Source organism: Eptatretus burgeri, chromosome 6, assembly GCF_056783735.1.
Source record: "Eptatretus burgeri isolate ZD-2024b chromosome 6, Ebu_testis_v1, whole genome shotgun sequence".
Taxonomy (NCBI): Eukaryota; Metazoa; Chordata; class Myxini; order Myxiniformes; family Myxinidae; genus Eptatretus; species Eptatretus burgeri.
In genome coordinates, this window is record NC_140966.1 from 97,921,933 (window position 1) to 97,936,542 (window position 14,610).

Sequence of the window (14,610 nt, forward strand, 5' to 3'; positions counted from 1 at the left end):
AATGTTTAGCATACCCAAAACTTATTTTCTCCGTCAAGGCAATTTTTCTTTTTTTCTCCTTGGCTCCGTGAAGGCACGTGACGAAATATCTGAAGTTGTTGTTGTTGTTGTTGTTGTTGTTGTTGTTGTTTTGTTGTTTTTTAGTCTATCACGAATTTTTAATTATATTCGGACATTTGCTTTTAAGTTTCGACGTCAACGTGACAATATCCTCAAACAGAAAATATTCACAGAGGAGGGAATAAGACATGAGCAAACTGAAGAGGCAATCGGACGTGACGTAACGGCACGTGATGAAATATCAGAAGTTATTGTTGTTGTTTTTTTTTTTTAAACGCTGCCAATACACCATTATACGGTAGCTGTAAATTAGAAACACGTTGGAGGTACGTTACTCATAGATTCAAAGCACGTTACTCATAGGTTAGAAATATGTTTTGAGTACGCTAAGCATTACCTCGACGTGTTTCCACTTACGAGTAATTTACAAGTAACGTGCCTCGACGCGTGTCATCGATCGCGTCACGTGCTGACAACACGTTACTCATAGGTTATAAATACGTTTTGGGAACGCTAATCATTACCTCGACGTGTTTTGACTTATGAGTACCTTACAAGTAACGTGTGTCGACGTGTGTCAACGATCGCGTCACGTGCTGACAACACGTTACTCATAGGTTATAAATAAGTTTTGGGTACGCTAATCATTACCTCGACGTGTTTTGACTTATGAGTACCTTACAAGTAACGTGTGTCGACGTGTGTCAATGATCGCATAACGTGCCTACAACACGTTACTCATAGGTAAGAAATAAGTTTCGGGTATGCTAATCATTACCTCGACGTGTTTCGAATTATGAGTAACTTACAAGTCACGTGTGTCGACGTGTGTCAACGATCGCAGACCATGCATACAACTTGTGGCCAGCGTATGCGGAATGTGTGAGCCATACGCCGGCATACGTCGTAAAATTTCAAGCATGCTAAAATTTGAGGAAAACCGCAAAGTACAACGATGAAAGCCAGTGTACCACGACGTATGGCAGTGTTTTTCAGTGTGCTCTTAATGTTATCAAAACTTACCCATAACGTATTCGACGTGTGCCAGCATTTTAGACAAATTTTTCACAAGTCGGCATATGCTGGCTAAATCGTCAAGGTGTGACCGCGCCTTAATATGTTATGCATCCGTCCAACTCGTTATGAATACGCCAAAAACTGAAAGAAAAAAAAACATCAATAGTTCAGCGTATGCCAGCGTTTTACATACATTTTGATACGTTGCCATACGCTGGCTAAAACGTCAAGGTGTGACAGTGGCTTTAGGAAGGTGACCAAGAACCCAATGATCACTCTGCCAGAACCACAGAGTTCTTTGGCTCAGATGGGAGAACCTGCCAGAAGGACAATAATCTCTGCAGTACTTCACAAATCTAGGCTTGAAGGGAGAGTGGCCAGATGGAAGCCACTCCTGAGAAAATGACACATGACAGCACACCTGGAGTTTGCAAAAAGGCACGTGAAAGACTGAGAGCATGAGGCAAAAGATTCTGTGGTCTGAGGAGATGAAAATATACTCTTTGGCCTGAATGAAAAGCACTATGTCTGGCAGAAACCGAGCACAGCTCATCACCCATCGAACACCATCCCCACCGTGAAGCATGGTGGTGGCAGCATCATGCTATGGGGATGCTTTTCAGTGGCAGGGACTGGGAGACATGTAAGGACAGAGGGAACAATGAATGGAGACAAATACAGGCAAATCCTTGAGAAGAACCTGCTTCAGAGTGCAAAACGATCATAGACTGCGGCGGAGATTTACGTTCCAACACGACAATGACCCCAAGCATACAGCCAAAGCAACATGGGAATGGCTTCAGAACAAGAAGGTGAAAGTCCTTGAGTGGCCCAGCCAAAGCCCAGACTTCAATCCCATTGAGAATGTGTGGAAAGACTTGTAGATTGCTGTTCACCGACGCTCCCCATCCAACTTGACAGAGCTTGAGCAAATCTGCAAGGAAGAATGGAAGAAAATCCTCGAATCCAGATGTGTAAAGCTTTTCAGAAATACCCAAGAAGACTCGAAGCTGCAATCGCTGCCAAAGTCGCTTCCACAAAGTATTGAATGAGGGGATTGAATACTTGTTGACGCAAGACATTTCAGCTTTTCATTTTTAATTGATTTGAAAATTTTCGAAAAACATGTTTTTACTGTCATTTTGGCATATTTTGTCGAGGTCGGTGACAACATTTTTTAATTTAATCCATTTTAAATTCAGGCTGTGACGCAACAAAATGTGACAAACATCGAGGGGTGTGAATACCTTCTGAAGGCGCTTTCAATCCTGACAAATCTCACTATCTCCCTCCGAAAGGTCCGTCTGGCAAACCCTCCCATCTACTTTCATAACGGTCCTCATGAGGAAGTTCTGTTATTCAAACTCCTGGGTCTCACTGTCAGCCATGATCTTTCTTGGGAAACCACATTTCAAAGTTGACCTCCAGTTCCAAAGCTGTTCCATTGGCTATAACTTTGTCTGTGTTCCTTGAGCCACAAGGTACGGTGCATACAGACTATGTGAATGTTGGGTCACGACAGATAGATATCATCTCAAAGGGATGATAGTGCGTGCACAGACCCTCAAAGGGTCTGTGCACACACTGACCTGGTCTAGTAGAGGCTCACCCTCTTGACAGAGCATCCAGACGTTCATGGCAAGTCGTGAAACACCTCAAGGCCAGAATGAATCTTGCTCAGGTCACCATTCCGTCGCAAGATGTTCAACTGAAGATTGCAGGAATTTGTAACTCATTTTGTTCATTGAAATTTGTTTCGGGTGCTGTCGATAACTCGCCGACTCTTTGTTAAACATCGTGGGACCTTTAATGTCCACCAACCGATGCTTGTAGACTGGACACCCAGCTTAATGTCCATCCAAGGGATAGCATACGATGTGATGCAGGCTGGTTACACATAATTACCCTCTCCTGCATTTACGTTTTTTTATTACCTTTGCCACCGAAGGTGAGTGGTGGTTGTGTTTTCACCCATGTCTATCTATCTGTCTGTCTGTCAGCAGAATATCTCAAAAAGATTTTGGACGGACTCGGACGAAACTTGGTGGACAAGTCGGATGTGCGACAAGGACTAATTGATTCCATTTTGGTGAAGATCTGGATCCGAATCCGGATTCGATAATTTTTTTAATCCTAAGTGATTCTTCGCCATTGAGAGATCGGGCCGAAAAATGATATACAGCAGGATATCTCAAAAAGTTGGGGATGGATTATGATAAAACTTGGTGGATGAGTTGGGTCGGTGACAAGAACAAGCCAATTCGATTTTGGTTTAGATCTGGATGCAGATCTGGACTATCAGTGGGATCCAAAACATAAACTGTTCAGCTCTACTGAGTGCCATTCTTAAATTTCCTTATATTGTTGTACATGATAGTTCCCCAGTGTATTGTGCGTTGAGAAATTCTGGTTCATCCGGCAGGATGACCTCTTGCCATGCAGTCAAACAACTGTTAGTTTAAATTCACCTCCACCAAAACATTTCAAGACAAACAGACCAGTGTGTTCAGTGATGGATTGACTAATAGTTTTCGACATGAAGTTGGTTGAAGGAATTGATTTACATCTGTCCTGGGTTTTCTTTCTCCCAGGTGGCCGTCCGATTGGACTCCGTTGATAACATAATCATCGAACCCCAGGAAAGCAAGAGCAATGCTGAGAGCCTGTTGTCACCTCTCCCAAAACCTCTGCAACCAACACCGCAACTTCCAAGTTCGAATAGCTTCAGGTCAGACACACGACCGTTCCCTTTCAAGGAATTCTCAGGAAACGAGGATGAGGAGGTGTCACAGACGATGGCTCGAGAAGTCCTGAAAGGGTGGTGTCCCAGCCCCCCAGGACCATTTGGACGAGACTTGAAAAAGTGTTTCAGCGTGGACGCGCGAGGCTTCCTAGCACGCCCTGCCTGGGTGGACGACGCCCGTCGGCACTCAATTGAAGTATGTCCACAGTTCCTTGATGGAGAACGAACGGCTGAAAATGTACTGTTGCCTGTTCGAACACCAACGCCTGTTCCGCAACTGCTTACACCACCACCACCACCACTTCCGCCAACATCGAGGGTCTCTCATTGCAGTTCACCGACAACACCCTTCTTGATGACACCACCGGTTCAGGACCAGCCTGGTCCTCTCGACGTGTCACCAGTACTCCTGGTACCCCCAGCTCTCCAACCAAATCCAGCGTCTTCGCTATTGCCTTCTCAAATGCTGGAGCAGTACCACGGCCTTCCTGCCAGAAGGCTTAGCCACGATGAAGAACAGAAAAAGTTGCTTATCTGAATCTCAGTTTCCCTCTTTGAATTCCTTTCCTTTATCCCTTGTTATTTTGCACTTTTTAAAATGTACATGCCTTTCGATTGACTTTTTCCATTTTGCATTGTTTCATTCTGTTTTTCGTTTCCCATTCTCCACCCCTCTCCTCACTCCCCACTTCCTTCTATTCTGCACCCGACACTTCCAGATAAATTGAGAGCATTGTTCGTGGAAGCAAATATGGTGCTGCAATAAGGAATCGATGGACAACAAAATGCACATCATACTCGTAATGTAAATGTATCTAAAGGGTAGCAACAACTGTTATATTCCATATGTTTGCACAAGTCGATGGAACCATTGCGGTAAACACGATCTATCTCTATCGCTATCTCCATCTATCTCCATCTCTATCTCTATCTATCTCCATCTCCATCTCCATCTCCATCTCCATCTCTCTCCATATCTCTCTATCTATCTCTCTCTATCTCCATCGCTATATCCCTCTCTCCCTCTATCTATCTCTCTCCATATCTCTCTCCATATCTCTCTCTCTCTCTCTCTCTCTCTCTCTCTCTCTCTCTCTCTCTCTCTCTCTCTCTCTCTCTCTCTCTCTCTCTCTCTCTCTCTCTCTCTCTCTCTCTCTCTCTCTCTCTCTCTCTCTCTCTCTCTCTCTCTCTCTCTCTCTCTCTCTCTCTCTCTCTCTCTCTCTCTCTCTCTCTCTCTCTCTCTCTCTCTCTCTATATATATATATATATATATATATATATATATATATATATATATATATATATATATATATATATATATATATATATATATATCTTAGTGTGGGAACCATATCTTGAAAAGTGCCATATTTCTTGATTCCGTTCACGTGTCGTCGTATATACCTACAACCTATATGGATGTGTAGAGGGGACCTCTGGGGACTAGAAATGCCCGGTTTTCATTCTGGCAAGGTATGCATGACCGTTTTATGGCTAATTTTGTGACTTCAATCTAGTCTGCGATTCGCGACATTATCAAAATCGTATTTATTTATCTGTAGACTCCAATACCCAACATAGGGGCACGTGTATGGTATCAAAATGAGCAGAATGACTACTTGCATCAAAGCACTAACTTTGTGAAGTTCAGTTGTATCTCAGTTCTTCATATAGTGAAATAAAACAAGTATTTTTGACAAAAATTTATTTCGGTTTAGCTTTCGACAACGTGGAATATTACACGTAACTCAAAAAATTATTATCCGATTGATACAATTGACACTAAAATAATCCAAGTTCATTACCCTTGAAAATCATACCAAACACATATTAAACTATCACAATATATGTGCATTGATTTACACAAACTCAAGGTTACCCCCTTATTTTTATCAATGCTGTTGATAACATAATTATATACGTACTGCCGTAAATCACGTGTATATTTCAATGTATTCACATTATATTGGTAAATTTAAAATTCGGATCAAACACGTATTTCTATATATATATATATATATATATATATATATATATATATATATATATATATATATATATATATATATATATATATATATATATATATATATATATATATAACACTGAGTGTTCAAATCGAACGACTGATAATAATGCAATGTATGCGTTGTTAATTTCTGTTCATACAGATTCAATCTTCATCTGATTCAGAGACATCTTCATCTGGCAAGTGAATGCTATTGCTGCACTCCTGTTTGCATCCGCATGCAACACTGCAGATCAAGTTGTGTTTTCTGCAGGTGCAGCGAAGCGTTGAACATCTCGTTTCGCAGCGGCATGTCAGCAGTTCGATACACAGATGGGACTGGATCCAGTCTCATGAGCAGTGGCTGCAAAGACTGTCCTTCGCGACATACCCACCCACATTCCTCTGGTTGTGGTAAACTAGGAATAGGCACTATTGCATTTAGCCACACCATTGTCTGGTAGTTGCTTCGTTGAATATGAAGAGCTCGAGCATCATGAGTGGGTGGCAGTTTTTCAGGATCATTAACCCGATGAAATAGTTCTGCACGAAGGTCATTGACAGAAGTCGCATTCATGGTTGAGCTGTACATCTGGATAACAAAGAGCTCAATATTGTCTGTGTCGATATCCGGGCTGTGTCCAAGATCTTTGAGCAGATTGGGAAACTTCAGGTAGGTTTTCCATGCCGTGCACTTTTCATAGCCAAAGAACTGGCTTGTGCAATCCGATCCAGTAAGTGCATGGAATCTCAGGATGTTATGGACAACCTCTGGTTCCAGATTTTCACGCGCAGTGCACACTGGTATAAAGTGTCTGTCATTGGACGTCCCACTGCTCATCCAGACTTCTTCAGCAGTTTCATGACAAATCAGAAGCAAGAGAATGTCAGTGTCTCTGGTGCACACAACTACTCTGTGGAAATTCTGGACACTGGCATCCAGAGCATGCAAGATGATTTTGGTGTCCGCTTCCTCGTGATTTGAGTTCAGGTGCTGCACATCCCGACCTGTGGATGATACAGCAGGAAAGGCATCTCCTCCAGAAACTACTACTTCATGATAGGTTGGGAAGGTTTGCGCTCGAAGTAGTAGCTGGTCACGCAGAAACCGAATGAGGTTTACTTTGATTGCCTCCAGTGAGATGAATGACTGCCAGACAGAAGGTAGACGCACATTACGGCCATCAATTATCCGACGTATTTTCCATTTACTTGTTCTTTGAACTCTAGCCCCAGACTTGATTGACTTTTGCCAGTAGTCATTGAAGACGATGTCCAGCCTTGTTTGTGTGCCTCTCAGGTTACTGAAGACTTGGTTACAAAATGAGTCAGCTAGATCGCCGAATGTTGTTGCATTAGATGGCTTCCCCAAAGCTTGCACAACAGCCATTCCATCAACGATAACACAGGTTGGTCGGTCTGTTTCTGGAAGTAGTTTTTCCTTGTAGTCGTCACAGAGTATATGGTACAGATCTGCCTTTTCTGTGGGTCTCAGCATTTCATCTGGAGTTGCAATGGCAAGTTGAACTGGGGAGGGCTCATGTTGTAGTAGACCTTTGAGGTCTATTTGACGATCACTGCTTCCTGCACTTAACCTTCGGGATAGGTCACGGTATGCTTTTACGGTCTTTTTCTGACTAGCCGGCGTAACGACATTGAGAGTGTTCAGATTTGTGAATGTTTTCGATTTGTTCTTTGGGATAGCATCGTGAAACTTCTCAGGGGCATCTGGAAGTAGACGGTTTGATACAAACTTGGTGAGCAACTCTGTGCCACGATTTTGCGCCGTTAGTAGATCCTCTCTTATGTCATCGCGGACAACATCATTGGTTGATCTGCAAACAAGTTCTTCACCTGTACGATTGAAGGGATTGAACTGCACGATTTGCTCTTCCAGTTTTTTCACATCAGTTTCGTCTCGTTTTATTCTTGAAGAGCTCCTGTCCCCTTTGCATCTAGAGCGATCGCGAGTCATGCCGACCATCTTGCGAATGTCATTCGACATTCGTGCTCGGTCACTGAATGTGATCATCCATCGGTTTAGGGCACTCGCGATCCATGTTGTGTCCACGAGTCCTCCCGCAATTTTACACTGTTTATTCACGTGTTCCAGTGCTTGGTCTGTGGCAATTTGGTTAAAATAGCCAGTCGACTCCTTCACGACAAAGTTTCCTGCCAATAATTCCTGATATACAGAAAGGGCGGTTTGCTCCAGTTGCAACATGTCGAGCAGATATATGACACCCCATCGTGCGTAGTCGGTATGATCGTACGTGATCATGAATGGAAGCATGCTCTTGAAGGTTGACAGATGAAGGGTCCAGTCAGCTTCTCTGACTGCTCTAACAAAGAGAAGTAGGGTTTCCACCAGATCTATGTACTGCCGCCAGAACATCAGTGTAGCATTAGATGCATTCTCTTCAAAGAATTTGTTGATGTCTTGGACAAGATCATCGACATGTTCGACGAATTCTTGAACGGTCGCAGGTATGTTCTCATGGTCATTCTCCTTGAATGTTGTTGCTATTGAAGTGGCATAGTTGTTTGCATCTTCGATACTGCGTTTTTGATTGTGATCATGCCATAGTTTGAAGGTCCGGAAGAGTGCTCTCCACATGGCTTCCATGGTTAATTTGTGTGCGCGAACAGCACGATTCCAGGATTTCCCTTGCATGATTCTCTGTGCAATGCACTCGCTGTACACACCAGCTTCGATCCAGATGTCAGCTCGACCAGATTGTGCGAAGTGACTGCCGAGAACGCCGAGGAAATTCATAGCTGTGTGGAATGCCCCAAGTCGTACGATGACATCGCTCAACTTTTCCGGAAGGAGCCAAACCAATTCCTTGGCTTTGTGGTACAGTGCCTGATCCAATGTAATGACGGTTTTTGTCTGGCCTCGCTTCGCTGCAATCGCCTTGCTTCTCAGTAGAAAAGTCATTACCGTGTCAAGTTCGTGGGCAGGGGCTGGGATTATTGGGAGGTATCCCACTGTGTTGCATCTTCACTCGGTTTCACCAGTGATTGGTTGAACCCTGTCCATGCAGGGATGTGTTGGGCATCTTCAGCAGTCAAACGACTCATCACCCATGCAAGGTCAATCTTTTCACACTCTGACCTCCGTGATGCTGGACAGTCCAGACTGGTGTTTGTCACTGGTAGGCTGAAACGAGGGGGACATGCTGTGGAGGTGCCTTGGATGGTGTTGTATGATGGAATGTTGGCGGGATATTGCCAATGCTAGTTCTTCTACCGATCATCATTTCCTTTTTACTCTGTGGATTTGGTGGGCCTCGCTGGAATACTGCCATTTGTGTGACGTGAAGGGTGCCTTTTCCATCCAAGGTTTCTTCTTGCATGTCAAAATTATCTGCTGCGACCTGAACGAATTTCCCTGGAACGACACCTTCTGGTACAAATGTGTTATCATTCTCCTCGAACCTTGATATCTGAGATTGTGCAATAGACGAGTCTATTCTGTTGACTGTTGGATAGCTTATACTATCCCCAGCCATATGTGGATACTCAATCAATTGTTTGGATCTTGTCAGGTGATGGACAAACAATCCTGTTCCAAAATGCTTCGGTGTATTCTTCCGACCCATTGATACATTATAGACGATATCTTGGCAGACGTTTAAGATCCGATGATGAAGTGCTGGACTGATATCATCGTTAGGGCTGTTATCACAGTCAGGCTCCGAATGCTCGCCGGGGTTGAGTTCATCCTGTATGATCCACTTCATAAGCAGGTACACACTTGTCGGTATGCATTTTTCTTCTGCTTCTTGGTTCAAGTCATCATAGCCCTTGTGTCCACCAGCTATTTTCATGTCAGCCTTCAGTTTTGTTGTGAATGTATGTAGACAGCAGAGGAAATGTGATTCTGGGCTGATCTCATCTGGTTCCAATTCTTCTGGAAACCGTTCCATCAGCATACCAATGGCGTCATCAGTGGTTGCACTTGAAGCCATCAAAAGCAGTGGTTGGTTTGCTTGTCGTTGCTTCCAGAAAACGATTCTGTCAGCGTAGTGTCTCTGAAGTTTTTGTTTTAAGACATGTGTTCAGCATGACGGATCGGGAATTGCGTCTACTGACATGAGTGACACATATTTCTCGACTACCGAGTCCATACTGTATATATGGCCACGTTTAAAGCCAGCATCCAGTATCAGTATGAGCTGGTCGCGTGAAGGGTCGATTTTGGAGTTTACATCAGGATCAGTAGGTCTGTTGGCTTTGTATTTACAAGATGGGTGATAGTGCGCTTCATATGATATCAAATCATTTTTGCCAATCCTACACTTCAGGTTCTCATCAAATTTGGCATGACCCTTGATGGTTGCTTCCACCTCATCGGACTGCACTTGATGTACCTTGTCTCTTTTGTGACTCCGGCAATAGATACACTTTTTCCAGTCAACTTTTGGTACAATTCTGCGTGTCTGTGGTCTTGTGCTGCCGCTTGCACCGTCTGTATTTACAAAAGGAGACATGTTGGAGTGGCGCTTCTTGACGAGGTCGATGTTGCTTCGGTTCGTAAATGACGCATAGCATGATTTGTGCCATTTTGGTTGTTTACTGAGCAGATGATCTACTGATGATCGGTCATTTATTAGTCGTGTCACAAGGTCAGTTGATTCGTGAAGGAGTCTTTCAAGGAGAGATGAATACACTTTATGAATGCCTTGTTGACTTGAACATGATAAAGTGTCTGTACCTTTACAGAAGACACACTTTGTCCAGTTAGTTTCAACCCTGCGTTTTTTTTACAGGGAGCACCACTGTGGGTACAATAGTCTGGTCGTCAGTGTTAGAAACCATTGGTAGAAAGTGGTTAAGGCATTGTGCAGATAGGAAAGCAAATGTCTACAAGCACGAAGAAAGCATTCTATATTACTCCGGGACAATCATCCATCAACAGGTTAGCGTTGACGGAGCGACACACCGTGGCCTTGTTATTCATTCTGAAACAGAAAAGAGAAACCAACATGTCATACATATATGATTATTCATCTGAAAACAATTATCATTGACGTCTTATTCATAGCAGAACAGCTGTCACATCTGAAGATGCTGAAAAAGACAGAAATGTACCCGTTATAAGCACATATTTGTTGAATTAGTCACGTTATCCATATTTACAAAGTAAGGGGGTAACCTTAGGTTTGTATAGGTATCGACCAATATATTATAAAAATGTCATGTGTTTGGTATCATTTTCAAGGGTAATGAATGGGGATTATTTCAGTGTGTCAATTGTATCAATCAGATAATAACTTTTTTAGTTGTTGATGATATTCCACGTTGTCGAATGCTAACCCGAAATAATTTTTTGACAAAATTACGAGGTTTTTTCCACTATATGAAAAAGTAACATACAATATGTCTTCAAAGCATTGTTGGTATGATGCAGTTGGTCATTCTGCTCATTTTGATACCATAAACGTGCCCCTATGTTGGGTATTGGAGTCCACAGATAAATAAATATGATTTTGATAATGTCGCGAATCGCGCACGAGATTGAAGTCACAAAATTAGCCATAAAACGGTCATGCACACCTTGCCAGAATGAAAACCGGGCATTTCTAGTCCCCAGAGGTCCCCTCTACACACCCATTTCAGTTTTAGGGATAAACAATGACACGTGAACGGAATTCTCAAAATGGACCTGTGGTTCCTGCACTATCTCTCTATATCTCTCTCTAAATATCTCTCCAAATATCTCTCTATATCTCTCTTTATATCTCTCTCTATATCTCTCTTTATTTCTCTCTTTATATCTCTATCTCTCTCTATCTCCATATATCTCTCTCTAAATATCTCTTTATATCTCTCTCTATATCTCTCTTTATATCTCTCTATATCTCTCTTTATATCTCTCTCTATATCTCTCTATATCTCTCTCTCTATATCTCTATCTCTCTCTCTATCTCCATATATCTCTCTCTAAATATCTCTTTATATCTCTCTCTATATCTCTCTTTATATCTCTCTCAAAATATCTCTATATATCTCTCCATATCTCTCTTTATATCTCTCTCTATATCTCTCTTTGTATCTCTCTATATATATATATATCTCTCTTTATATCTCTTTATATCTCTATCTCTCGATTTCTCAATATATCTCTCTATATCTCTCTCTACATCTCTCTCTAAATATCTCTATCTCTCTATATCTCTATATATCTCTCTTTATATCTCTCTTTAGATCTCTATCTCTCTATATCTCTATATCTCTCTTTATATCTCTTTATATCTCTTTATCTCTCTTTCTCTCTCTCTTTCTCTCTTTCTTTCTCTCTCTAAATATCTCTCTATATATATATATATATATATATATATATATATATATATATATATATATATATATATATATATATATATATATATATATATATATATATCTCTTTATATCTCTCTTTATATCTCTCTTTATATCTCTTTATATCTCTTTCTCTTTCTCTCTCTTTCTCTCTCTATATGTCTCTCTATCTCTCTATCTCTCTATCTCTCTCTCTCTCTCTCTCTCTCTCTCTCTCTCTCTCTCTCTCTCTCTCTCTCTCTCTCTCTCTCTCTCTCTCTCTCTATCTCTATCTCTATCTCTATCTCTATCTCTATCTCTATCTCTCTCTATCTCTCTTTATATCTCTTTCTCTTTCTCTCTCTTTCTCTCTCTATATGTCTCTCTCTCTCTCTCTCTCTCTCTCTCTCTCTCTCTCTCTCTCTCTCTCTCTCTCTCTCTCTCTCTCTCTCTCTCTCTCTCTCTCTCTCTCTCTCTCTCTATCTCTATCTCTATCTCTATCTCTATCTCTATCTCTATCTCTATCTCTATCTCTATCTCTATCTCTATCTCTCTTTATATCTCTTTCTCTCTCTATATCGTCTTCTCCTTTCGGCTGCTCCCGTTAGGGGTCGCCACAGCGGATCAACCATCTCCATTTCGCTCTATCCTCCACATCTTCCATTGACACTCCAACCACCTGCATGTCTGCCCTCACCGCATCCATGAACCTCTTCTTTGGCCTTCCTCTTCTCCTCCTGCCTGGTGGCTCCATCTTCAGCATCCTTCTCCCGATATACTCCGCTTCCCTCCTGTACACATGTCCAAACCATCTAAATCTCGCCTCTCTCACTTTGTCTCCAAACGGTCCTACCTGCGCTGTCCCTCGAATATACTCGTTCCTTATCCTGTCCATCCTCGTCACTCCCAACGAGAATCGCAGCATCTTTAACTCTGCCACCTCCAGCTCCGCTTCCTGTCTTTTTGTTAGCGCCACCGCCTCCAAACCATGCAACATAGCTGGTCTCACTACCGTCTTATATACTTTCCCCTTTACTCTTGCAGCTACCCTTCTGTCACAAATCACTCCTGCAACTCTTCTCCACCCACTCCATCCTGGCTGCACTCTCTTTTTCACTTCTATCCCACACTCTACATTACTTTGGACAGTTGATCCCAAGTATTTAAACCAATCCAACCTCCCCACCTCAACTCCTTGCAACCGCACCATACCACCACCCTCCCTCTCATTTATGCACATGTACGCCATCTTACTCCAACTGACTATCATTCCCCTTATCTCCAGTGCGTACCTCTACCTCTCAACGCTCGCCTCAACCTGCTCCCTACTCTCACTACAGATCACGATGTCATCCGCGAACATCATAGTCCATGGAGACTCCAGTCTGATCTCGTCCGTCAACCTGTCCATCACCATTGCAAACAGGAAAGGGCTCAGAGTCAATCCTTGGTGCAATCCCACTTTTACCTTAAACCGGTCCGTCATTCCTACCGCACACCTCACCGCTGCCACACTGTCCTCATACATATCCTGCACGATCCTCACATACTTCTCCACCACTCCCGACTTCCTCGTACAATGCCACAACTCCTCTCTTGGCACCCTATCAAAAGCTTTCTCTAAATCCACAAACACACAATGTAACTCCTTCTGGCCTTCCCGATACTTCTCCATCAACATTCTCAAAGCAAACATTGCATCAGTGGTGCTCTTTCCTGGCATAAACCCATATTGCTGCTCACAGATCGTCACCTCTCCTCTCAACCTAGCTTCCACGACTCTTTCCCACACCTTCATGGTGTGGCTTAACAACTTTATCCCTCTGTAATTTCCACAGCTCTGCACATCACCCTTTTCTTGAAAATCGGAACCAGTACACGTAATCTCTACTCCTCCGGCATCCTCTCACTTTCCAAGACTTTATTAAACAATCTGGTTAACAACCCCACTGCCATCTCTCCTCAGCACTTCCATGCCTCCACTGGTATGTCATCTGGGCCAACCGCCTTTCCACTTTTCATCCTCTTCATTCCAGTCCTCACTTCATCCTTACTGATCCACCCCACTTCCAGATTCCCTATCTCCACCTCTTCCAACCTTCTCTCTCTCTCATTTTCTTCATTCATCAGCTCCTCAAAGTACTCCATCCACCTTCTCAACACACTCTCCTCCATCTTCAGCACATTCCCATTTGTGTCCTTTATCACCCAAACCTGCAGCACATCCTTCCCAGCTCGGTCCCTCTCTTGCCAATCGGTATAAATCCTTTTCCCCTTCTTTTGTATCCAACTTCTCATACAGCTCGTCATATGCCTTTTCCTTGGCCTTTGCCACCTCTCTTTTTGCCTTTCGCCGCCACTCCTTGTACTCCTGCCTACTTTCTTCATCTCTCTGACTATCCCACTTCTTTTTCACCAACCCCTTCTTCCTTTTACTTTTCTGTACTTCCTTGTTCCACCACCAAGTCTGCTTATC

At 42.8% G+C, this 14,610-nt stretch overlaps 1 protein-coding gene across 1 annotated transcript in view; it reads left to right on the forward strand.

Moving 5' to 3' along the window:
- The window catches only part of LOC147025423 (voltage-dependent T-type calcium channel subunit alpha-1G-like), a 347,934-nt gene extending 342,880 nt beyond the window's left edge, over nt 1–5,054 (forward strand). Inside the window, exon 36 of the mRNA XM_085886389.1 lies at nt 3,669–5,054. Coding sequence (XP_085742515.1) covers nt 3,669–4,358 — 690 coding nt within the window. The 3' untranslated portion in view covers nt 4,359–5,054. The remainder of the gene's footprint in view (nt 1–3,668) is intronic.
- The last annotated feature ends 9,556 nt before the right edge of the window (nt 5,055–14,610 follow it).